This window comes from Epithele typhae, assembly GCF_022376455.1.
Source record: "Epithele typhae strain CBS 203.58 chromosome Unknown BXZ73scaffold_2, whole genome shotgun sequence".
NCBI classification, from domain to species: Eukaryota; Fungi; Basidiomycota; class Agaricomycetes; order Polyporales; family Epitheliaceae; genus Epithele; species Epithele typhae.
Window position 1 is genome coordinate 918,261 of NW_025954193.1, and position 15,737 is coordinate 933,997.

The 15,737-nt window shown below is 58.1% G+C and overlaps 8 protein-coding genes across 8 annotated transcripts; 3 read left to right on the plus strand and 5 right to left on the minus strand.

Moving 5' to 3' along the window:
- Positions 1-334: 334 nt before the first annotated feature.
- Positions 335-1,395, plus strand: BXZ73DRAFT_86754 (dihydrodipicolinate synthetase; the record flags this gene model as incomplete). The annotated part of the gene is made up of 3 exons (XM_048024300.1): positions 335-445; positions 502-783; positions 859-1,395. The coding sequence occupies 3 exons, from the start codon at positions 335-337 to the stop codon at positions 1,393-1,395; spliced, it is 930 nt and encodes a 309-aa protein (XP_047883216.1).
- A 114-nt stretch (positions 1,396-1,509) lies between these two features.
- On the minus strand, positions 1,510-2,056 carry BXZ73DRAFT_96219 (sterol-binding-like protein; the record flags this gene model as incomplete). Its single annotated transcript, XM_048027012.1, has 4 exons — positions 1,510-1,536; positions 1,587-1,841; positions 1,893-1,970; positions 2,027-2,056. The coding sequence occupies 4 exons, from the start codon at positions 2,054-2,056 to the stop codon at positions 1,510-1,512; spliced, it is 390 nt and encodes a 129-aa protein (XP_047883217.1).
- A 251-nt stretch (positions 2,057-2,307) lies between these two features.
- On the plus strand, positions 2,308-3,318 carry BXZ73DRAFT_38969 (DNA glycosylase; the record flags this gene model as incomplete). The annotated part of the gene is made up of 2 exons (XM_048018287.1): positions 2,308-2,832; positions 2,902-3,318. 2 exons carry the CDS (start codon positions 2,308-2,310, stop codon positions 3,316-3,318), a joined length of 942 nt encoding a protein of 313 aa, XP_047883218.1.
- Positions 3,319-4,074: 756 nt separating this feature from the next.
- On the minus strand, positions 4,075-4,431 carry BXZ73DRAFT_20241 (uncharacterized protein; the record flags this gene model as incomplete). Its single annotated transcript, XM_048017596.1, has 1 exon — positions 4,075-4,431. A coding segment is annotated over one exon (357 nt), but the record flags the coding sequence as incomplete, so codon positions are not given.
- A 2,116-nt stretch (positions 4,432-6,547) lies between these two features.
- BXZ73DRAFT_38500 (uncharacterized protein) lies at positions 6,548-7,099 on the minus strand (the record flags this gene model as incomplete). Its single annotated transcript, XM_048018207.1, has 2 exons — positions 6,548-6,663; positions 6,697-7,099. 2 exons carry the CDS (start codon positions 7,097-7,099, stop codon positions 6,548-6,550), a joined length of 519 nt encoding a protein of 172 aa, XP_047883220.1.
- A 736-nt stretch (positions 7,100-7,835) lies between these two features.
- On the plus strand, positions 7,836-9,015 carry BXZ73DRAFT_96223 (60S ribosomal protein L7; the record flags this gene model as incomplete). Its single annotated transcript, XM_048027013.1, has 7 exons — positions 7,836-7,852; positions 7,912-7,927; positions 7,980-8,072; positions 8,236-8,402; positions 8,457-8,594; positions 8,643-8,823; positions 8,875-9,015. The coding sequence occupies 7 exons, from the start codon at positions 7,836-7,838 to the stop codon at positions 9,013-9,015; spliced, it is 753 nt and encodes a 250-aa protein (XP_047883221.1).
- A 1,363-nt stretch (positions 9,016-10,378) lies between these two features.
- On the minus strand, positions 10,379-10,735 carry BXZ73DRAFT_22324 (uncharacterized protein; the record flags this gene model as incomplete). The annotated part of the gene is made up of 1 exon (XM_048017643.1): positions 10,379-10,735. A coding segment is annotated over one exon (357 nt), but the record flags the coding sequence as incomplete, so codon positions are not given.
- Positions 10,736-12,115: 1,380 nt separating this feature from the next.
- Positions 12,116-14,966, minus strand: BXZ73DRAFT_86759 (phosphoketolase; the record flags this gene model as incomplete). The annotated part of the gene is made up of 10 exons (XM_048024301.1): positions 12,116-12,400; positions 12,457-12,753; positions 12,805-12,850; positions 12,871-13,014; positions 13,066-13,407; positions 13,459-13,808; positions 13,863-14,172; positions 14,235-14,387; positions 14,437-14,746; positions 14,801-14,966. The coding sequence occupies 10 exons, from the start codon at positions 14,964-14,966 to the stop codon at positions 12,116-12,118; spliced, it is 2,403 nt and encodes an 800-aa protein (XP_047883223.1).
- Positions 14,967-15,737: the final 771 nt, after the last annotated feature.

The following is a 15,737-nucleotide window of genomic DNA, read 5'->3' on the forward strand; positions in this document are numbered from 1 at the left end:
GGGAATCTGATCCCTAGAGTTAGAGAGAGAGTTCACCTACACTAGCAACCTCTTGACTCTTGCCAGAATCTATCTCGACTTTCTACTACACGCCCGCACTGTCTATGGCCCGGCCATCTTCGCCCAAGTGCTTCCCAAATATACTAGTGCACTACTGGTTCATGGCATTTCGATCGTCAACCGAACGTCGAGCCCTCATGTGAGCACCCACGGGCAGCACGGCCTCCCGAAACTCCCCTCCAGGTACTAGGTTCTACCACGCCTTCATATCGCGATTGGGGATCATCGCTCCGATATCTTCTCTCTCCCGTGAGCCATCTCGCTCTACGCCGAAATGAGCTCCCCTCCTCCGCCCGGTGTTTACGTCCCTGCGGTGCTCTTCTTTGACGAGGCCGAGGAGCTCGATGTTGTAGCGATCAAGGCGCACACCCTCCGACTTGCCCAGGTCAGAGCCCACCCGTACCTCATTCCTAAACTCGGGTGAAGCTGACGCTATTCCAGGGGGGCGTGACAGGCATCCTAGTGCAGGGCAGCAATGGCGAGGCCCAACACCTTTCGCACGAAGAGCGCAAGGCCACGATCAGCCTCACGCGCGCGACCCTCGACGAGAACGGTTTCCAAAACGTCCTCATCATCGCCGGGACGGGCGGACAGTCGACGCGGGAGACGAGGAAGCTCTGCGTAGATGCGAAGGAAGCCGGCGCGAGCCATGCGCTCGTGCTCACTCCGGGCGTGTGGCCAAACCAGATGAACAAGGACAGGATCCTGAAGTTCCACCGCGATGTCAGTCTCTCTTTTCCCCTTCTCTCGCGGCGTGCATCCCCACACCAATCCTAATCGCAATCCCGCGCACACCAGGTCGCAGACGCGTCCCCCATCCCGACCATGATCTACAACTTCCCCGTCGTGACCGCCGGCCTCAATCTCGACTCGGACATAATCGCCGCGCTCGCCGTGCACCCCAACATCGTCGGCACGAAGCTCTCCTGCGCTGATGTCGGGAAGCTGAACCGCCTCACGTCCTCCCTCTCTCCTGAGAAGTTTGCGACCTTCCCGGGGTCGTCCTCCGTCTTCCTACAGGGTTTGGTCGTCGGCAGTGCAGGCATAATTGGTGCGCTGCCTAACGTTGCGCCGAAGGCCCACCTTCATCTATACAAGCTCTTCAAGGAGGGCAAGATGGCGGAGGCGCAGAAGCTGCAGGGTCTGCTGGCGCATGCCGACTGGGAGTTGCAGAAGCTGGGCAGCATTGCAGGGATCAAGGCGGTGGTGTCGAAGCACTTCGGATACGGTAGCACCGATGTGAGGGGACCCTTGACGCCGCAGAACTTGGAAGCTGTGGACGCTGCGGCGATCACCAAACTCGAGGAGCTCATCGCTTTGGAGAAGACGTTGTAAACCGATGGTGGCGTAGCTTCCGGTGAACTGTACGATGATATGGCGGGGATCCCCAAATACAATGTTATACTATAAAATAGATTGCGAGCTGGCCATAAATTCCAAGCAGTGTGCCTACAGCTTCGCCTTCGCCTTCGCCGCCTGAACAACATATAAGCGGCACTGCAATATTTCAACACGAGTGCACGTACCTTCAAGACGCCGTCGAGCTTGGTAGCGAACATCATGTTGCCCTTCGTCTTGAGCTTGCCGGTCATAAACGCTTTTTGGCCGTCGAGCTTGCCCTCCGCAAGCTGGGTGAAGGTCTCGTCCGAAAGGATGATGGTGACGTTCGCCTTCTTCTTGGCCTCGCCCTTGTAGACAGTGCCAGTCTCCTTGAGGTCGATAGTCCAGACGCCCTCCTTGCCCTCGGCGTTCTTCACGCGCATCTCAAAGATGCCGTTCGTCTGGAGGAACAGGTGAGCGCGTGGACGCGGAATGGAAGACGAACTGCTCACCTTCTTGATCTGGGACTTCTTCTCCTGGTCGCTGTAGTTGGCGAACACCTCTGCCAGCGCAGCGAGGACCTCAGAAGCCTGGTCGGGTAGTGAAGAGGTGGCCTTGTCGAGGTTCTTGTGGATGAGCTACTCACCTTGAAACCGTCGACCTTGATGTCAGACATGATGGGCGGTGTGAAGGAGAAAGTAGAGGGAGAACAGGTGAGCACGCGAACGGAAGGGGAGGTATTTGGCGGTGACCGACGCGGGGGGCTTGCGGGAGGCGCCGCCGATGATGTATGCGATCATGGGGAAAAGAAGCACATGTGATAATCACCCATGCGCTATGTGGTCGCCGAAGAGGACTTGCTCCGCTCTTCCCCCAAGTGCCCTGCAGCTACATACCCGTCCACCGACCGCTCACCGCGCACGCAACATGCCGCGGTCGAAGACCAAACGTCCGCGCACCCCATCTCCTCCCGCTGACCGTCGCGCGCCCGCCTCGACGACCCCTTCTCCCCAGCGCGCGAAGAAGCTCAAGCTTCTCGCCGCCCACACCCTCGAGTCCCCCTTCCCCGACTTCCACCGCCCCACCCCCCTCGAGGCCGCGGACGTGCTCGCCATCCTCTCGCGCGCCCACCCAGACGTCGCCGCGCGCCGCCGCGCGCCCTCGGCCCGCAGCAACGCCGCGTTCACCTGCGGCAACGTCCCGGACGTGCTCGAGAGCCTCGTCGGCACCGTCCTCAGCCAGAACACGTCCTCGCGCAACGCTGCCGCTGCCAAGGACGGGCTCGACGCCGCGTTCGGGCGCAACGACTTCGCCGCCATCGCCGCGGCCCCGCGCAAGGCCGTCGTCGCCGCGATCCGCTCCGGCGGGCTCGCGAACAAGAAGGCGGGCGTCGTCCAGAACCTGCTGCGCGAGGTCCACGCGCGGCACGGGGTGTACTCGCTGCAGCACCTTGTGAGCCCGATGAAGCGGGAGGGCAGGGCGGGAAGGAGGAGGGGCGTGAAGGAAGAGGCGGACGGGGAGACCGCGGACGTCGGGTTCACGGACGATGCGGCGATGGAGGAGCTCGTCTCGTACGACGGCGTCGGCCCCAAGACGGCATCGTGCGTGCTCCTTTTCTGCCTCGGTCGCGCGTCGTTCCCCGTCGACACGCACGTCTTCCGCTTGTCTCGACTGCTGCAGTGGGTTCCTCCGAAGTCGGACCGTGTTACTGCACAGGCCCATTTGGACCTCACTATCCCAGACGACCTAAAGTACGGGCTCCATCAGCTGATGTTCACTCACGGAAAGCGATGCAAAGGCTGCAAAGGACCAGGCATGCGCGACGAATGTGTACTGAAAGATTGGCTTCGTGAGCAGAAGGGCGTGAAGGAAGAAGAACAGGAGTTGTTATTGCGCAAAGCGGAAGACGAGGACGAGGAGACCGTGCTTCCAACATAAACACGGCCAATTGTAGGATACATCAGTGCAGACGAGCCCGGTTGTACGGTATTGCACAGTACACGTATGCTTGGATATTTCGAAAGGCCACGAAGGGAAACTAGCCCAGGTAGTCCAACGCGGGCCAACTGCGCGAGCGCTAATGACGGATGTTCAGACATTACGCCCCATACATAGAGACTCAAAGACGGCTCTCTAAGGCCCGCAAATGCTCAGGCAGGATGCCGATGTTGCTGTCACACGTTGCACTCCCGCGAAAGGGCTATTACATAGTATCACATGGATGATGCTACCACGAAGTACGTCGGATTGCCTCCAGGCTCGTGTCTTGATCGCGCAGCTGACGTTGGATACCCATACAAAGGCAGAAGAGTACCGATGGTCGATCCTTGTTTATCATAATCTGGAGCACTTATACAGAACATACATATCCGCGGCCACCCGGCAAATCGTACAAGTACTGTATCCCGTACATAAAACACAACAATGGGAACGGGGGTGACCGACGGGATCAGGAGCAACTAGAACGTACGAATACAATAGGGTAGGCAGCTAGAACGCAAAGGCCGCGGGTGGTATAACGAAAGCAGAGGGTATCCAGGAGAATATGTCCGTGTCGCGCGTCGAAGCCGAGGGAAGAGGCTCTCACCAACTTGCAAGCCACTTGCCCATCTGGTACCAGATACCCTTCCGCTTCTCCACCGCATTCTCCATCCTGCGCACGACCTCCGCCTGCCACACCGCCCAGTCCGTGTACAGCGGCACCTTGTACTTCTCGCACACCATCTCCACGTTCCCCAGACGATGGTACTTCTCGGGGCAGCACACCACCATCTTCCCCGTCGCCGCGTACATCCCGAGCTCCAGCAGCGAGATCGGCGCGATCGTGGCCGGGTCGAAGTACATCGCGATCACGTCCGCGGCGTCCAGCTCGTCCATCTCCCACTTGACCTGCGCGTGGAACTCGGGGTGGCGCGCGCGCTGCTCCCACGTGTTGTTCCAGTTGTCCCGGCGCGGGTTGAGGATCGTGACCTCGAGCGGGGCGAGGGCTTTGGTGAGGTCGAGCTGCCAGTTGTGGGCCTTGCCCATCTCGATGGAGCCGGCGAGGAAGATGCGGGGGCCGACGGCCTTGACTTCGGTGGGTGGCTTGAAGACGATCGCCTTGGTCTCGATGGGCTCTGGATGTGAGGCAGGGGGCTCGTCGAAGACGACGTCGGTGGCGTCGTCGTCTGTCGACTCGGGGAGAGTGGCGGCGACCTCGGCCATCAACGGAGTTTGGAAACCGGGGACGCCAGCGAGAGAAGAGAGCGGGAGGTTGGCGAACGATGTGGTCGCCGAAGGGGGGAGGACATTGCTGAGAGACATGTCACTGGGGGTTGAGCGGCGGTGGTGGTTGTGGTGTAGTGGAAAGGTTGCAGGACAATGGGTGGGGTCTTCCGCCTGTGGGCAAGGGCAGGTGAGGTGGAGGGCATGACGACACGCTCCGAGGCTTTAATAACCAGGCGGTCCCAGGGCCGGTGCCTCCCGATGAAGAGAGGTTCTAGCCAGTGCCGGAGGTCGAATGGTGGCTTCGAGATCCGCACTAGTTGAGTCGACTCGCCAGGGCTGGTGCTACAGCCCAGTGCAGATAGCTATCGTGGTACTCTGCGCGTTCGGGTGTGACGCGGCCTCGTCGGATGCTTGCGCCTGCCGCTCACTGTGCACAGCCTCGCCCATGCGGTATTTCCGGATAGGGTCTGCGGGCAGTGACCTGTTTTCTGGAATCTGCAGCGCCCTGGCGTACGACTCTGAGATGTTTTGCTTCGACCACCCAAAAGCTCTGCAACATTCTTGCGAGGGCTGTGTTTCCAACTGCACCAGGAAACAAGCCCTACTACGCGTACTCATCCTACAAATAGCTATATCTACAACGATGTTCTATCGCAACAAGCGAGCAAACCAAGTACGGTACAACGCCTCGGAGCAGTGCTTTCAAGAGGCTGTAAAGTGCAGTGGAGGGTGAGTTGACATCGCAATCGCAAGTACTGTGGCAACCTGACAGACTCGGGGTGGCCAATGAGCTTCACAGGCATATCCAAATATCCGAGTCACTGCCGTGTGCCAGCTGCACGACTGATGTCCCGAGCATGAGCGGAGAAAGCAAAAACTCTGACGCATTGACCCACGAACGGGACCGATGGTGACAACAACACAGATTCTAGGTGACCGAGACCCACGCAGGCCAACCGCACTATCCTCCCGTCCGCACACCTTCCCTTCCCCAAGCCTACGGCGCTCTGTGTCGCCACACCAACCCCGTCAATCCCGTCATCGTCCACAATGTACACCTTGTCGGTCTTGCACCATGACTCGGCGGCGATGGCGCCCCCGGCGGTCACAGTGGCCACTGGAAGAAGAATCCGGATAAAAGGTCCGCTAGACGGAGACTTCGTTCTCCTCTTCTAAACACCACTCGCGCTCGCCGTGGTGGCGGTCTTGGGGATATGCACAGGGTTCTATGGCGCTCGCGACGTCATCGATGGATCGATTCTTCTGGTCTTGGTCGAGTGCGAGATGGCCAGTCGAACGTTCCTGGACTGGAGCACCCAGCTCGAGGATCGGGGCTCGGAAAGCGTGCACGAGCACAGGAGAGTGGGAAAGTGGTGAAGAAGGTGACTTGGCCCATCAAGAGACTTGAGTGGACGATGGGGCAGTGGATCCAGCGAGGGGGGAGACATGGATTCGTAGCTCAGTGCAGGGAGCAAGGGCCATGTCAGGGCTGAAAACAGTGCGGCTAAGATGAGGGTCCCTAGTGGTAACAGCTTAGCTGTCACGATCGAGTGCAGATTGAGGACAATCCTCATTGACTCCGCCGACGGCCTTGGGGGACAGACCGATATCCAGACCGCCACTTCGCCACTTCAGCTCTGGTCTTTGAGCGACATTTTCTTTGGCACTGGAGTCAGACGGCAATATCCAAGCATCCTCGTTCTCATGGGTAATTCGGCACGACTTGGGAAAGTCAAGAGGCACGTATCGAGAGTTTGGCACGAGCAGTGTTGATTCGAGATCGGGACTAACCAACGCCGAGGGTTGCCACGACGAGTGGATCCAGAAGGAACGCAGTCAACTTTGTGCGTGCGTTACTGCATATCGCACACTGTTGAGTGATTGTGGGCAACGTCCATGTGAAATCGACGCACCCAGCGGAGCACACACAGTTCCGTGGCCAAGACATCCGGCAAGCATCCTAGTATCCATCCCGCTCTTTCTTGATAGACACGCGCTTCTTCACGCGCGGCTTCGGCGCGGAGGTCTTCAACGAACTCTTCTCCGACTTGGCCTCGTTTGGGGACACGGGCTGTTCTTCAGGGAGGTCCGCCACGCGCTTGCGCTGACCTGGAGGCGCGAAGAGGACGTGCTGGATGCTGGAAGAAATCGCGCGGGCCACGAGCCCGACACATATCGCACAGAGAAGCGCGGTGCCGACGAAGACGTAGATGGGGTAAACGTTCCGGGCGATAGAGGCGGCGATGGCGTAGGGTGTGAAGATGAAGAGATCGAGTAGCACGCGGAGGAAGACGAAGACGGGCGCGAGAAGGTAGGAAATGGGGCTGTAGATGAGGGTCAAAGGTGCAAAGATGGAGAGGACGAGCGTGAGGGTGGTCTGGGAGAAGAAGCGGTAGGAAACGGTAAAGAGGTGAGCGAGAAAGCGGGCGAGTTCAACGATGGGCGGTGAGGGCGATGAGGCGGCAACGGTGCCGCTGTCGGGCTTGGGAAGCAGAGCAGGTTGCGAGTTCATGGCGAGGCTAAGAGAGACGTTGAGCAGGAAAGTGGTTGGAAGCGGTGATCAAGAAGGAAGACTCGAAGATGCCGGTGACGTTGGAGTTGAGTAGATAGACGCGTGTCCATGTATGGTCTACTAGTAGGCGCCTCGCATTATATGTAGTTGAGGACCGTCAAGATCCCGACCACTGTTTTGAGCGGGTCTGGCGGCGCATGGGCAGCCAAGGCTGCGTTGTGCGGTGCCAAGCACTTCATTTGGCTGTTGAAGCGTAGGACTGTACAGTGATTGTATTTTCTGACGCTGCCCCGAAGTTGAATCTGAAGTATAATTCTCTTGATTGTCGCCACACGGCCCATTCCCTTGTCGGGCCTTCGGGGCTCGGGGCTCCTATCTGAGAGTCATGTATATGTCATAAATCAGCAGGGCACGGCAACTTCACAAAGCCTCCTGAGCAATTATGGTACGCAGTTCCAGCATATCGAAGATTTTTCAGGACCTATACTTTGGCAAGTGGAACAATAAACACACAAGCCCCGCATTATTGTGCAGCAAGAGGAAGAGACAGCTTTATAGGGCGAGCAGCACGTCCTTCACTCGGGAGAGGTTCGAGCGGCAAGGAGAGGCCAAGATATGCCGTGGGAACAGGTTCTTGAGGAACTGTACAGCTGAAGCAAGCCACCGAAACGGTCCCAGCACGCGTCTGTGTAACGCCCAGACGCCAAAGCCCGTCCATCCTCAAGACTCCCTCCCAATGGCCCCCTCAACTACGTGAGTGCAAATCGCTTGGAAAAAATGGTGCACATTAACTCATGCGTATCTATCGTCAGCGTCCCGACCGTCTCGGTCAGTCCCAGATGCTTGTAGGGGATGTTACTAGCGTCTAATATCAGTGCAGGACATCGAGGTCCCGGAGACTCTCCTCAAGAAGCGCAAACAAAACGAAAAGGCCCGGGAGGAGCGCTTGACTGCTGCAGTTGCGGCTCGCAAGGTGCGTTTGCTATCTCCATATCTTGTGGTCTGGTTTCCCTGCCATATCTCTCCGGTCCTCCTGTATGGCTCTGGTTGCCTGAAGTTGAACGCTGTTGGGGAATCGTAGATATGGCACGGGCTCGTTGTGGTCGCAAATTGATCAATTACTGACGCTTTTTCAGGCTGCCAAGGCTAAGCGCAAGGTCATCTTCAAGCGCGCTGAGTCCTACGTGAAGGAGTATCTCACGAAGGAGAAGGAGGAGATTCGCCTCAAGCGGGCAGCACGTGCGTCGGGTGACTTCTACGTTCCTGCGCAGGCCAAGGTTTACTTCGTTGTTCGTATCCGCGGGTGAGTCATTATTTTTGTTGCGTATTCGCGCAGTGGGTCATACCTCGTCGGTAGTATCAACAACATCGCGCCCAAGCCCCGCAAAATCCTTCAGCTTCTCCGGTTGCTCCAGATCAACAATGGTGTCTTCGTTAAGGTCACCAGGGCTACCGAGCAGATGCTCCGTCTTGTTGAGCCCTACGTCACCTACGGGTGAGCCGCCCGTTTCCTCGTGAGGATATCATCTTGACCTCGTTTCAGCGAGCCCAACCTCAAGACTGTCCGTGAGCTGATCTACAAGCGCGGCTACGGCAAGGTCGACAAGCAGCGTATCCCCCTCGCGAACAACGCTGTCATTGAGGAGACTCTCGGCAAGTACGACATACTCTCCGTTGAGGATCTCGTACACGAGATCTTCACTACGGGCCCCAACTTCAAGCAGGTACGTGTTACATGTCATATCTGTGGAGTCGCCACCTTACAATATACATAGGCGTCGAACTTCCTCTGGCCGTTCAAGCTCTCGAACCCCACCGGTGGCTGGAGGACACGGAAGTTCCAGCACTTCATCCAGGGCGGCGACTTCGGCAACCGGGAGGCGAACATCAACAAGCTCATCCGCCAGATGAACTAAGATGGTGCTTCGGGGAGCATCGTCTACGTCTGGAGGGCCGCAGACGAGCATGTATGAGGAAGTATGACTGGCATGCGTTACTTCTTTACGACGATCACCACTGTCCTGTATGCTCTATGTCCATTCAATCGTCAAAAACAGCATATCGTCAGAGCACCCACGCAGCCTGCGATCTCTCGTCTACTCGAGATTCGAGGCTTCATCTCACTGCCACCCTGGACATCTCCCTCTAAATACCAAGATCCCGAGCGAGCGTCTCCATGAGCGCGCACCCAGGAGTCGGAGTCAGCCGCACAACATCTCCGATTGGTCGCTGGCCTATCTCGATCTTGCTCTTCGTCGAGCTGGCCAGAACTTGGCGATACCCTGGTGGCCCATTCGGAGAACTTATATCCGAGGCTGAGACTCAGGATCTTGTAAACATGGAGTGCTATGAAGCCGTCTTCAAAGGGCTGGAGCATGGAGATCTGGCCGCTGAGGTCCACCAGGAGGAAAGACTTTGAATTCCTTCGTGCTGGGGATGGTGTCGCTGACGATGAGCCGCGGAGCACGCACGCACCTCGACCTCGACCTCGACCTCGACCATGGCACGCCCCGTCTGCAATACAGGCCTCCGAGTTCTTCACCCACGTCTTCCGCGGAACTGTGCCCGTCTCCTCTCCCGTTTGGACCCTCCTGGACGTGTTCCCCAGCCTGCGGACGCTGACTGTGGGAAGGACTCGCCGGTGCCGGTGCTGCATGGCACGCCCATGCGTCCAACGGCGGACGCGGACGCCCCTACGCCGCTCGTGTGTCCGCATCTGCGTTCGCTGAGCTAGCCGTCGATGTGGTATGTGCCTGGCGTGAATCGGGAGGCGCTGGCCTTACTGCTGCGGCATCGGGAGAATTAGCAGGCACTGCCAATGGATATGGTGACGGTGGGGCTGGTTAGCTACGACGCTGAGCAACTGGAGTTCGGCTAGGAGGGACTGGCGGAGTACACAGCGCAGCTGTTCCCTCGTTACGTGAATCAGTTCGAGTTTGTTGTTGCGCGTATGACAGCTTAACATGGGCTCGAAAGTAGACTGGGGCGTTATGGATAGCATTGTATGTGACGAGATGGCTTTCGGAGACAGGAATTGAGTATCGGGGAGCAACTGTGTACGGAGCCGGGGTATGGTACGGGTATACTATGTAGCACAGGGGGACATCGTAACTTGTAAGGCTACAATAAAAGATGTCCGTATCTCCAACCAAGGCGAAAAAACTAAGCCCGCCGAGAGCCCAGCAACATACGCACTCGGGACAAAACACCCTTCCGCTTCTCCACCGCATTCTCCATCCTGCGCACGACCTCCGCCTGCCACACCGCCCAGTCCGTGTACAGCGGCACCTTGTACTTCTCGCACACCATCTCCACGTTCCCCAGACGATGGTACTTCTCGGGGCAGCACACCACCATCTTCCCCGTCGCCGCGTACATCCCGAGCTCCAGCAGCGAGATCGGCGCGATCGTGGCCGGGTCGAAGTACATCGCGATCACGTCCGCGGCGTCCAGCTCGTCCATCTCCCACTTGACCTGCGCGTGGAACTCGGGGTGGCGCGCGCGCTGCTCCCACGTGTTGTTCCAGTTGTCCCGGCGCGGGTTCAGGATCGTGACCTCGAGGGGGGCGAGGGCTTTGGTGAGGTCGAGCTGCCAGTTGTGGGCCTTGCCCATCTCGATGGAGCCGGCGAGGAAGATGCGGGGGCCGACGGCCTTGACTTCAGTGGGTGGCTTGAAGACGATCGCCTTGGTCTCGATGGGCACAGCTGGATCTGAGGCCGGGGGCTCGTCGAAGACGACGTCGGTGGCGTCGTCGTCTGTCGACTCGGGGAGAGTGGCGAGGACCTCGGCAACCAACGGATCTTGGAGAACGCCAGGAAGAGGAGAGAGCGAGAGGTTGGCGAACGATGTGGCCACCGAAAGGGGGACGTGGGTGCCGAGAGACAGGTCGTTGGGGACTGCGTTGTGCTCGGCCATGGTACGAGTGAGGTGCTGCAGAACAGAAGAAGTGGAGCGGTCCGTGTGGTTGAGGGGAGAGGAATGTAGACTGCCACCACGCTCCGAGCGGCCGCTTTATACAGAAAGACCGGGTGCCGAGTGGCGGGTGTGGCGAGGTGGGCGGCCGGTGCGTTCGGGTCGCTGCTGCCACAGCCGAATGTGGTCCGCATTCCGCTTCCGAGTGTACCACAGCACGGCGAGCGTGGCGGCGCGAGCAGTCTCACCGCATGAGTCGAAGAGAGCATCGGGTCGGCCACTGCGTCGGTGTGACTGGGAGCGTCCCTTTGTTGGTCGCATGGCAGCAGCATCTGGACCCCACCACTTTGGAGCGGCGCGGGTACACGGACTGAGCGCGGTGTCCGACTGCAACGACGGCGCGGTGCCGTGTCCGACCACAGCGAGTGCCCAGCCCCGTCACGATGAGTCGCTCAGTTTGTCGAGTGCCGCTGGGCCTGTGCAGGAGGGAATGTTGTTGTGGTAGACTGTCTCTGGAATACAGCTACTTGATTCTAAGTAAGGACCTTCGAGTCCTCGTGTGAGACGAGGACAGCCTTGGGCATTGCACCGCTTGATCCTAGAACGCGTAGTATGGGTGCTCACGTGGATAAAAGAGGACCAAAGAGAACTCACATGTCGCCGCGTGGGGTGAAGTTCCTGAGTGCCTGATCCATCGAAAGAGGCAACTGACAGGAAAGGACAAAAGAAGGGGAATCTCATGTACAGCATCGGTGCACCGCCCATCTGCATCACCTTGGTTTGCGAGAGGGCGAATGCATCATCTGGCTATCAACGGTGTAGAAATGGGGGAATGCAAGATCAGTTGTATTGTACAGTGTGCGGGAAATACAAATGCATGAGCGAGAAGTGCAAACTACAAGGTGCATGCTATTGTAACAACAACAAACAGCGCCACAAATCGTGAGCGCCGTGACTTTGGCTTGATAGGCTTGTGAACACTAAGAAGCCCGTGGGTGGTATGCGAACGTAGCGGTGTAACAATAGGAGGCGGAGACGAGGAAGAATGCATAAACAGTTATTCACCTACTTCGGGCCTCGAGCGCGTCGACCCAGGCAGCCGCCTCACTCGAACTTCGGCACGTCGAAGGTGCCCTCCCGGTCCGCGCCGTGCGCCATGATGTAGTCCTTGTCCTTCTGCGCGAGGTGGAGAATATGGCTGATCGTCTTGTGCGCATCGATCTCCACGCGCGGGTTGAGGAGTGCCGCGCTGCGGATCGCCTCTGTCGCGAGGTCGTACCGGCTCGTCTTGTTAAGGACCATCATCATGAAAGGCGACGTCGTCGTGCCCTCCTCGATGTAGCCCTGGATCAACATCCGGTGGGTGTTCGGTCGGCCGAAGAGCAGTCCCTGCGCCGGGTCAGCGTCAGCCTGGAGTACAAGGAGGAGGGGGGGATGAAGCGCACCTTGAGCTCGGAGGGATAGCCGTGGTAGTTGAAGATGACTGGCTTGTTCTTCGTGAAAAGCGATTCGAAGCCTTCGTGGCTCAGTGCGTGAGGGTGCGTGCCAAAAGGCCCGAGAATCATCAGGTCCGTGACGTTCACAACCCGAACGCGGAGCGCGGGGATCTCCTTCCGAAGGAGTGCAGCCGCGGCGATAACCTCGAAAGTCATCTCCACACCGATGCCCACAAGGACCACATCAGGCGACATGCCCTCATCGGTGGACGCGAACTTCCAGGTGGACGCGCCTGCGATGCAGTGCTGCGAAGACAATGTGAGAAAGCGCTAGGCGTCATGCAAAGGATTACGTACCAGGTCAGCTTCTTCAGGGCTCAACCACACGGGGGTAGGTTGCTTGCTGCCAACCATGAGGTTAACATAGTCTTCGCACGGAGACAGTGCGCCATCGTCGAGAGGAAGCAGTTCGCGTCAGGTGGGAGGTAGACGCGGGCAGCTGCGGGCTTCAGGTTGAGCACGGCGCCGATGAACGATGGGTTCTGATGAGAGAAACCATTGTGTTCCCTGGGGATGGCTGAGTATGCGACATCGCAGAACGCACCAAATGGCACTCACTGTCGTGTCCAAGTGCTAGTCTCGACGTAGTTGAGTGAGCCCATGGGCTGGCGCCAGGGGACCTCTTGGGCGGTTTTGACGAACTTCATGTACTGCACCATCATCGTGTGAACGATACCGAGGAATGCCTCGTAACTCGGGAAGAGACCGGTGCGGCCCGTCACGGTATAACCCTGAAGCATGCCCTGGCAGGTGTGCTCGGACAGGATCTCGATGACACGACCCCCTTTGGCGCGCGATGCGATATCCCATTGGAAGTTGCGGCCACTGTGGCGCAGGACCGCGTCGAGCTTATTCGAAACAAGCTCGTCAGGAGAGAATATACGGAAGGCGCTCGGGTTCCTGAAATTTGTGGTCAGTTATGAACCATCAGATATGGGTATAGATGTTCACGTCTGTGCGACGGCGTCAAGGAGCTCGCCGGTGATCTTCATGCAGCTCTGAGTGCTGTCCTTCTCAACGGCGAAGGTCTTCCAGTTGGGGACGTTGAGGGGCGTGTAGGACTTGTAGGCCTCCTCGCGCATGCCAAGACGTTTGCTCTCCTCCTTGGGAATGATGGAAAGGATCGCCTCGTTCGGAATGCCGTCAGAGCCGAAAAGCTCCCTGGGCCCGTACGACAGCAACCAATCCTGAAGCATCTCGAGCTCGTTCGCGTTGGTCTTAGCTTCTGGCAGAGGGACTTGGTGAGCCTTGAACGACCCTTCAATCCACTCGCCGCGAAGCTCCTTTGGGCCAGACCAACCCTGTGGCCCACAGGATAAGTATCAAAAAGACCGCAACCAGCCGATGATACGGACCTTAGGCGTACGCAGAATTAGCACAGGCCAGCGAGGCTTGACGATGGGGTTACCGCTCCGGGCCGCGGTTTGAATGTTCTTGATCTCCGAAAGGGCCCACTCCATGCTCGCCGCGAGGTCCTCGTCGATGTGCTCAAGATCCTTAACAATGCGAACCTGGTAGCCGTAGCCGGTGAATAGAGAAGTCATCTCCTTGTCGTCCATGGTACCGTAGATGGTTCGCTCGGAGATCTTGAAGCCATTTACGTGCACGATGGGCAAGACCGCACCCGACTCGGCGGGGTCGATGTACTTGTACCCATGCCACGCTCTGACGGAAGCACAGCCAATGAGAAAAAGAGACTGCATATAGCTGGATGAAGAAGCACTCACGTTGCGGTGGGGCCGGTCTCCGCTTCACCATCACCAACTACACAGACACAGACGAGGTTGGGCTTGTCCATGACGGCGCCGAACGAGACACCAAGAGCGTATCCGAGCTCGCCACCTTCGTGGATACAGCCCGGAGTCTCGGCGTTGACGTGACTGTATGTGAGTTAGCATCTACCCCAGTGTGGGAAAGAGGACAGCTGACCTCGGGAAGCCTCCCGGGGAACTGAACGCCTTGACGAGAGCATTGAGACCCTCCTTGTCGCGAGAGTACTTGGGGTAGAAGTTGCCAAGGGAGTTCTCGAGCCAGAGACAGGAGAGGATGCCTGGGGCGCCGTGTCCCGGACCGACGACGTAAAGAGCGTCAACGCCAGTCTTGGCCACAAGACGGTTGACGTGCGCGTAAACGAGGGAAAGGCCGGGGCAGGTCCCCCAATGACCGAGAAGACGAGGTTTAATGTCGTCGGGGGTGATGTCACGCTCAACAAGGGCGTTGCCCATGAGGAAGATCATAGCTGGGAAGGACGCGTGAGATCAAAAAAGTAGATGGGTTCAACAGAGGAACTAACCGGCAGCAATGTAGTCGGCAGCGCGACGGAATTGCTTGATAGCAGAAAGCTCTTTGGGGGAAATGACGCCATTGAGTTCAAGCTTGATGCTGTATTCATTGATTGAATCCGGAAGCTGAGAGGGGTCCGGAGGGGGGTTGGGTTGGAAGAGCAGCTGTGCAGGCATCTGGATGGAGGACTGGCTTGGGATGGTGAAGGGAAGTCGACGGCAGGGCCCCGCATATATATGGGATTTGCGAGAAACATGACGCAAGGGGCAGAGAACGGAGGAGAAACTGTGGCCAAGCAGACGCAGCAGAGGAGGCAGCCGATCAAGCGCCAGGCGCGATCCAGACGACGCGTCTAGCCACATTCTCACGCGTCGGACGGCCAATCAGCGCCTCGGACTTGGCCAGACTCTGGGGCTCTCACCAATGCACCATATCCTGCCCTCTCGTTCGGATCTCATGTGCTCTGCTCTAATCACTCGTCTTCTGCAAGTTCACTCCTCATCAGCGAACGGTAGGCAGGCCAATCCCATCTTGCACAACTAGTCGGGCCAATATGGAGCATAGCTCCAAATTATTTATCTGGTAGAATGAAGAGCACAATTGCTATGTGCATGCTGCTAGCCTCCCGGCAAATCTACGAGCTGATTGAGCCGTCCAACACGTCAGCACGCATGTGAGTCGTGAACCCCAGATCCCCAAGTGCAGAGAAGATTCACGCTCGGGAGCAGGTCCACTGTTCCTGGCTAAAGGTCGCTTAGGCTGAACATCTGCGTGCTGCGTGGCGGGCGCAGACAATGGGCTCAAGCATGGGGACGATGGCTATGCCGAAATATAGTGAACTCGCTCCAGACCGGCCTGAGGCACGGCGAGGATTCGTCGCCGCCTTGGCCTCCCGCGCGACATAGGAGAGCCGTCCGGTCGGGCACCATCCTTGGCGCGCACTTTCT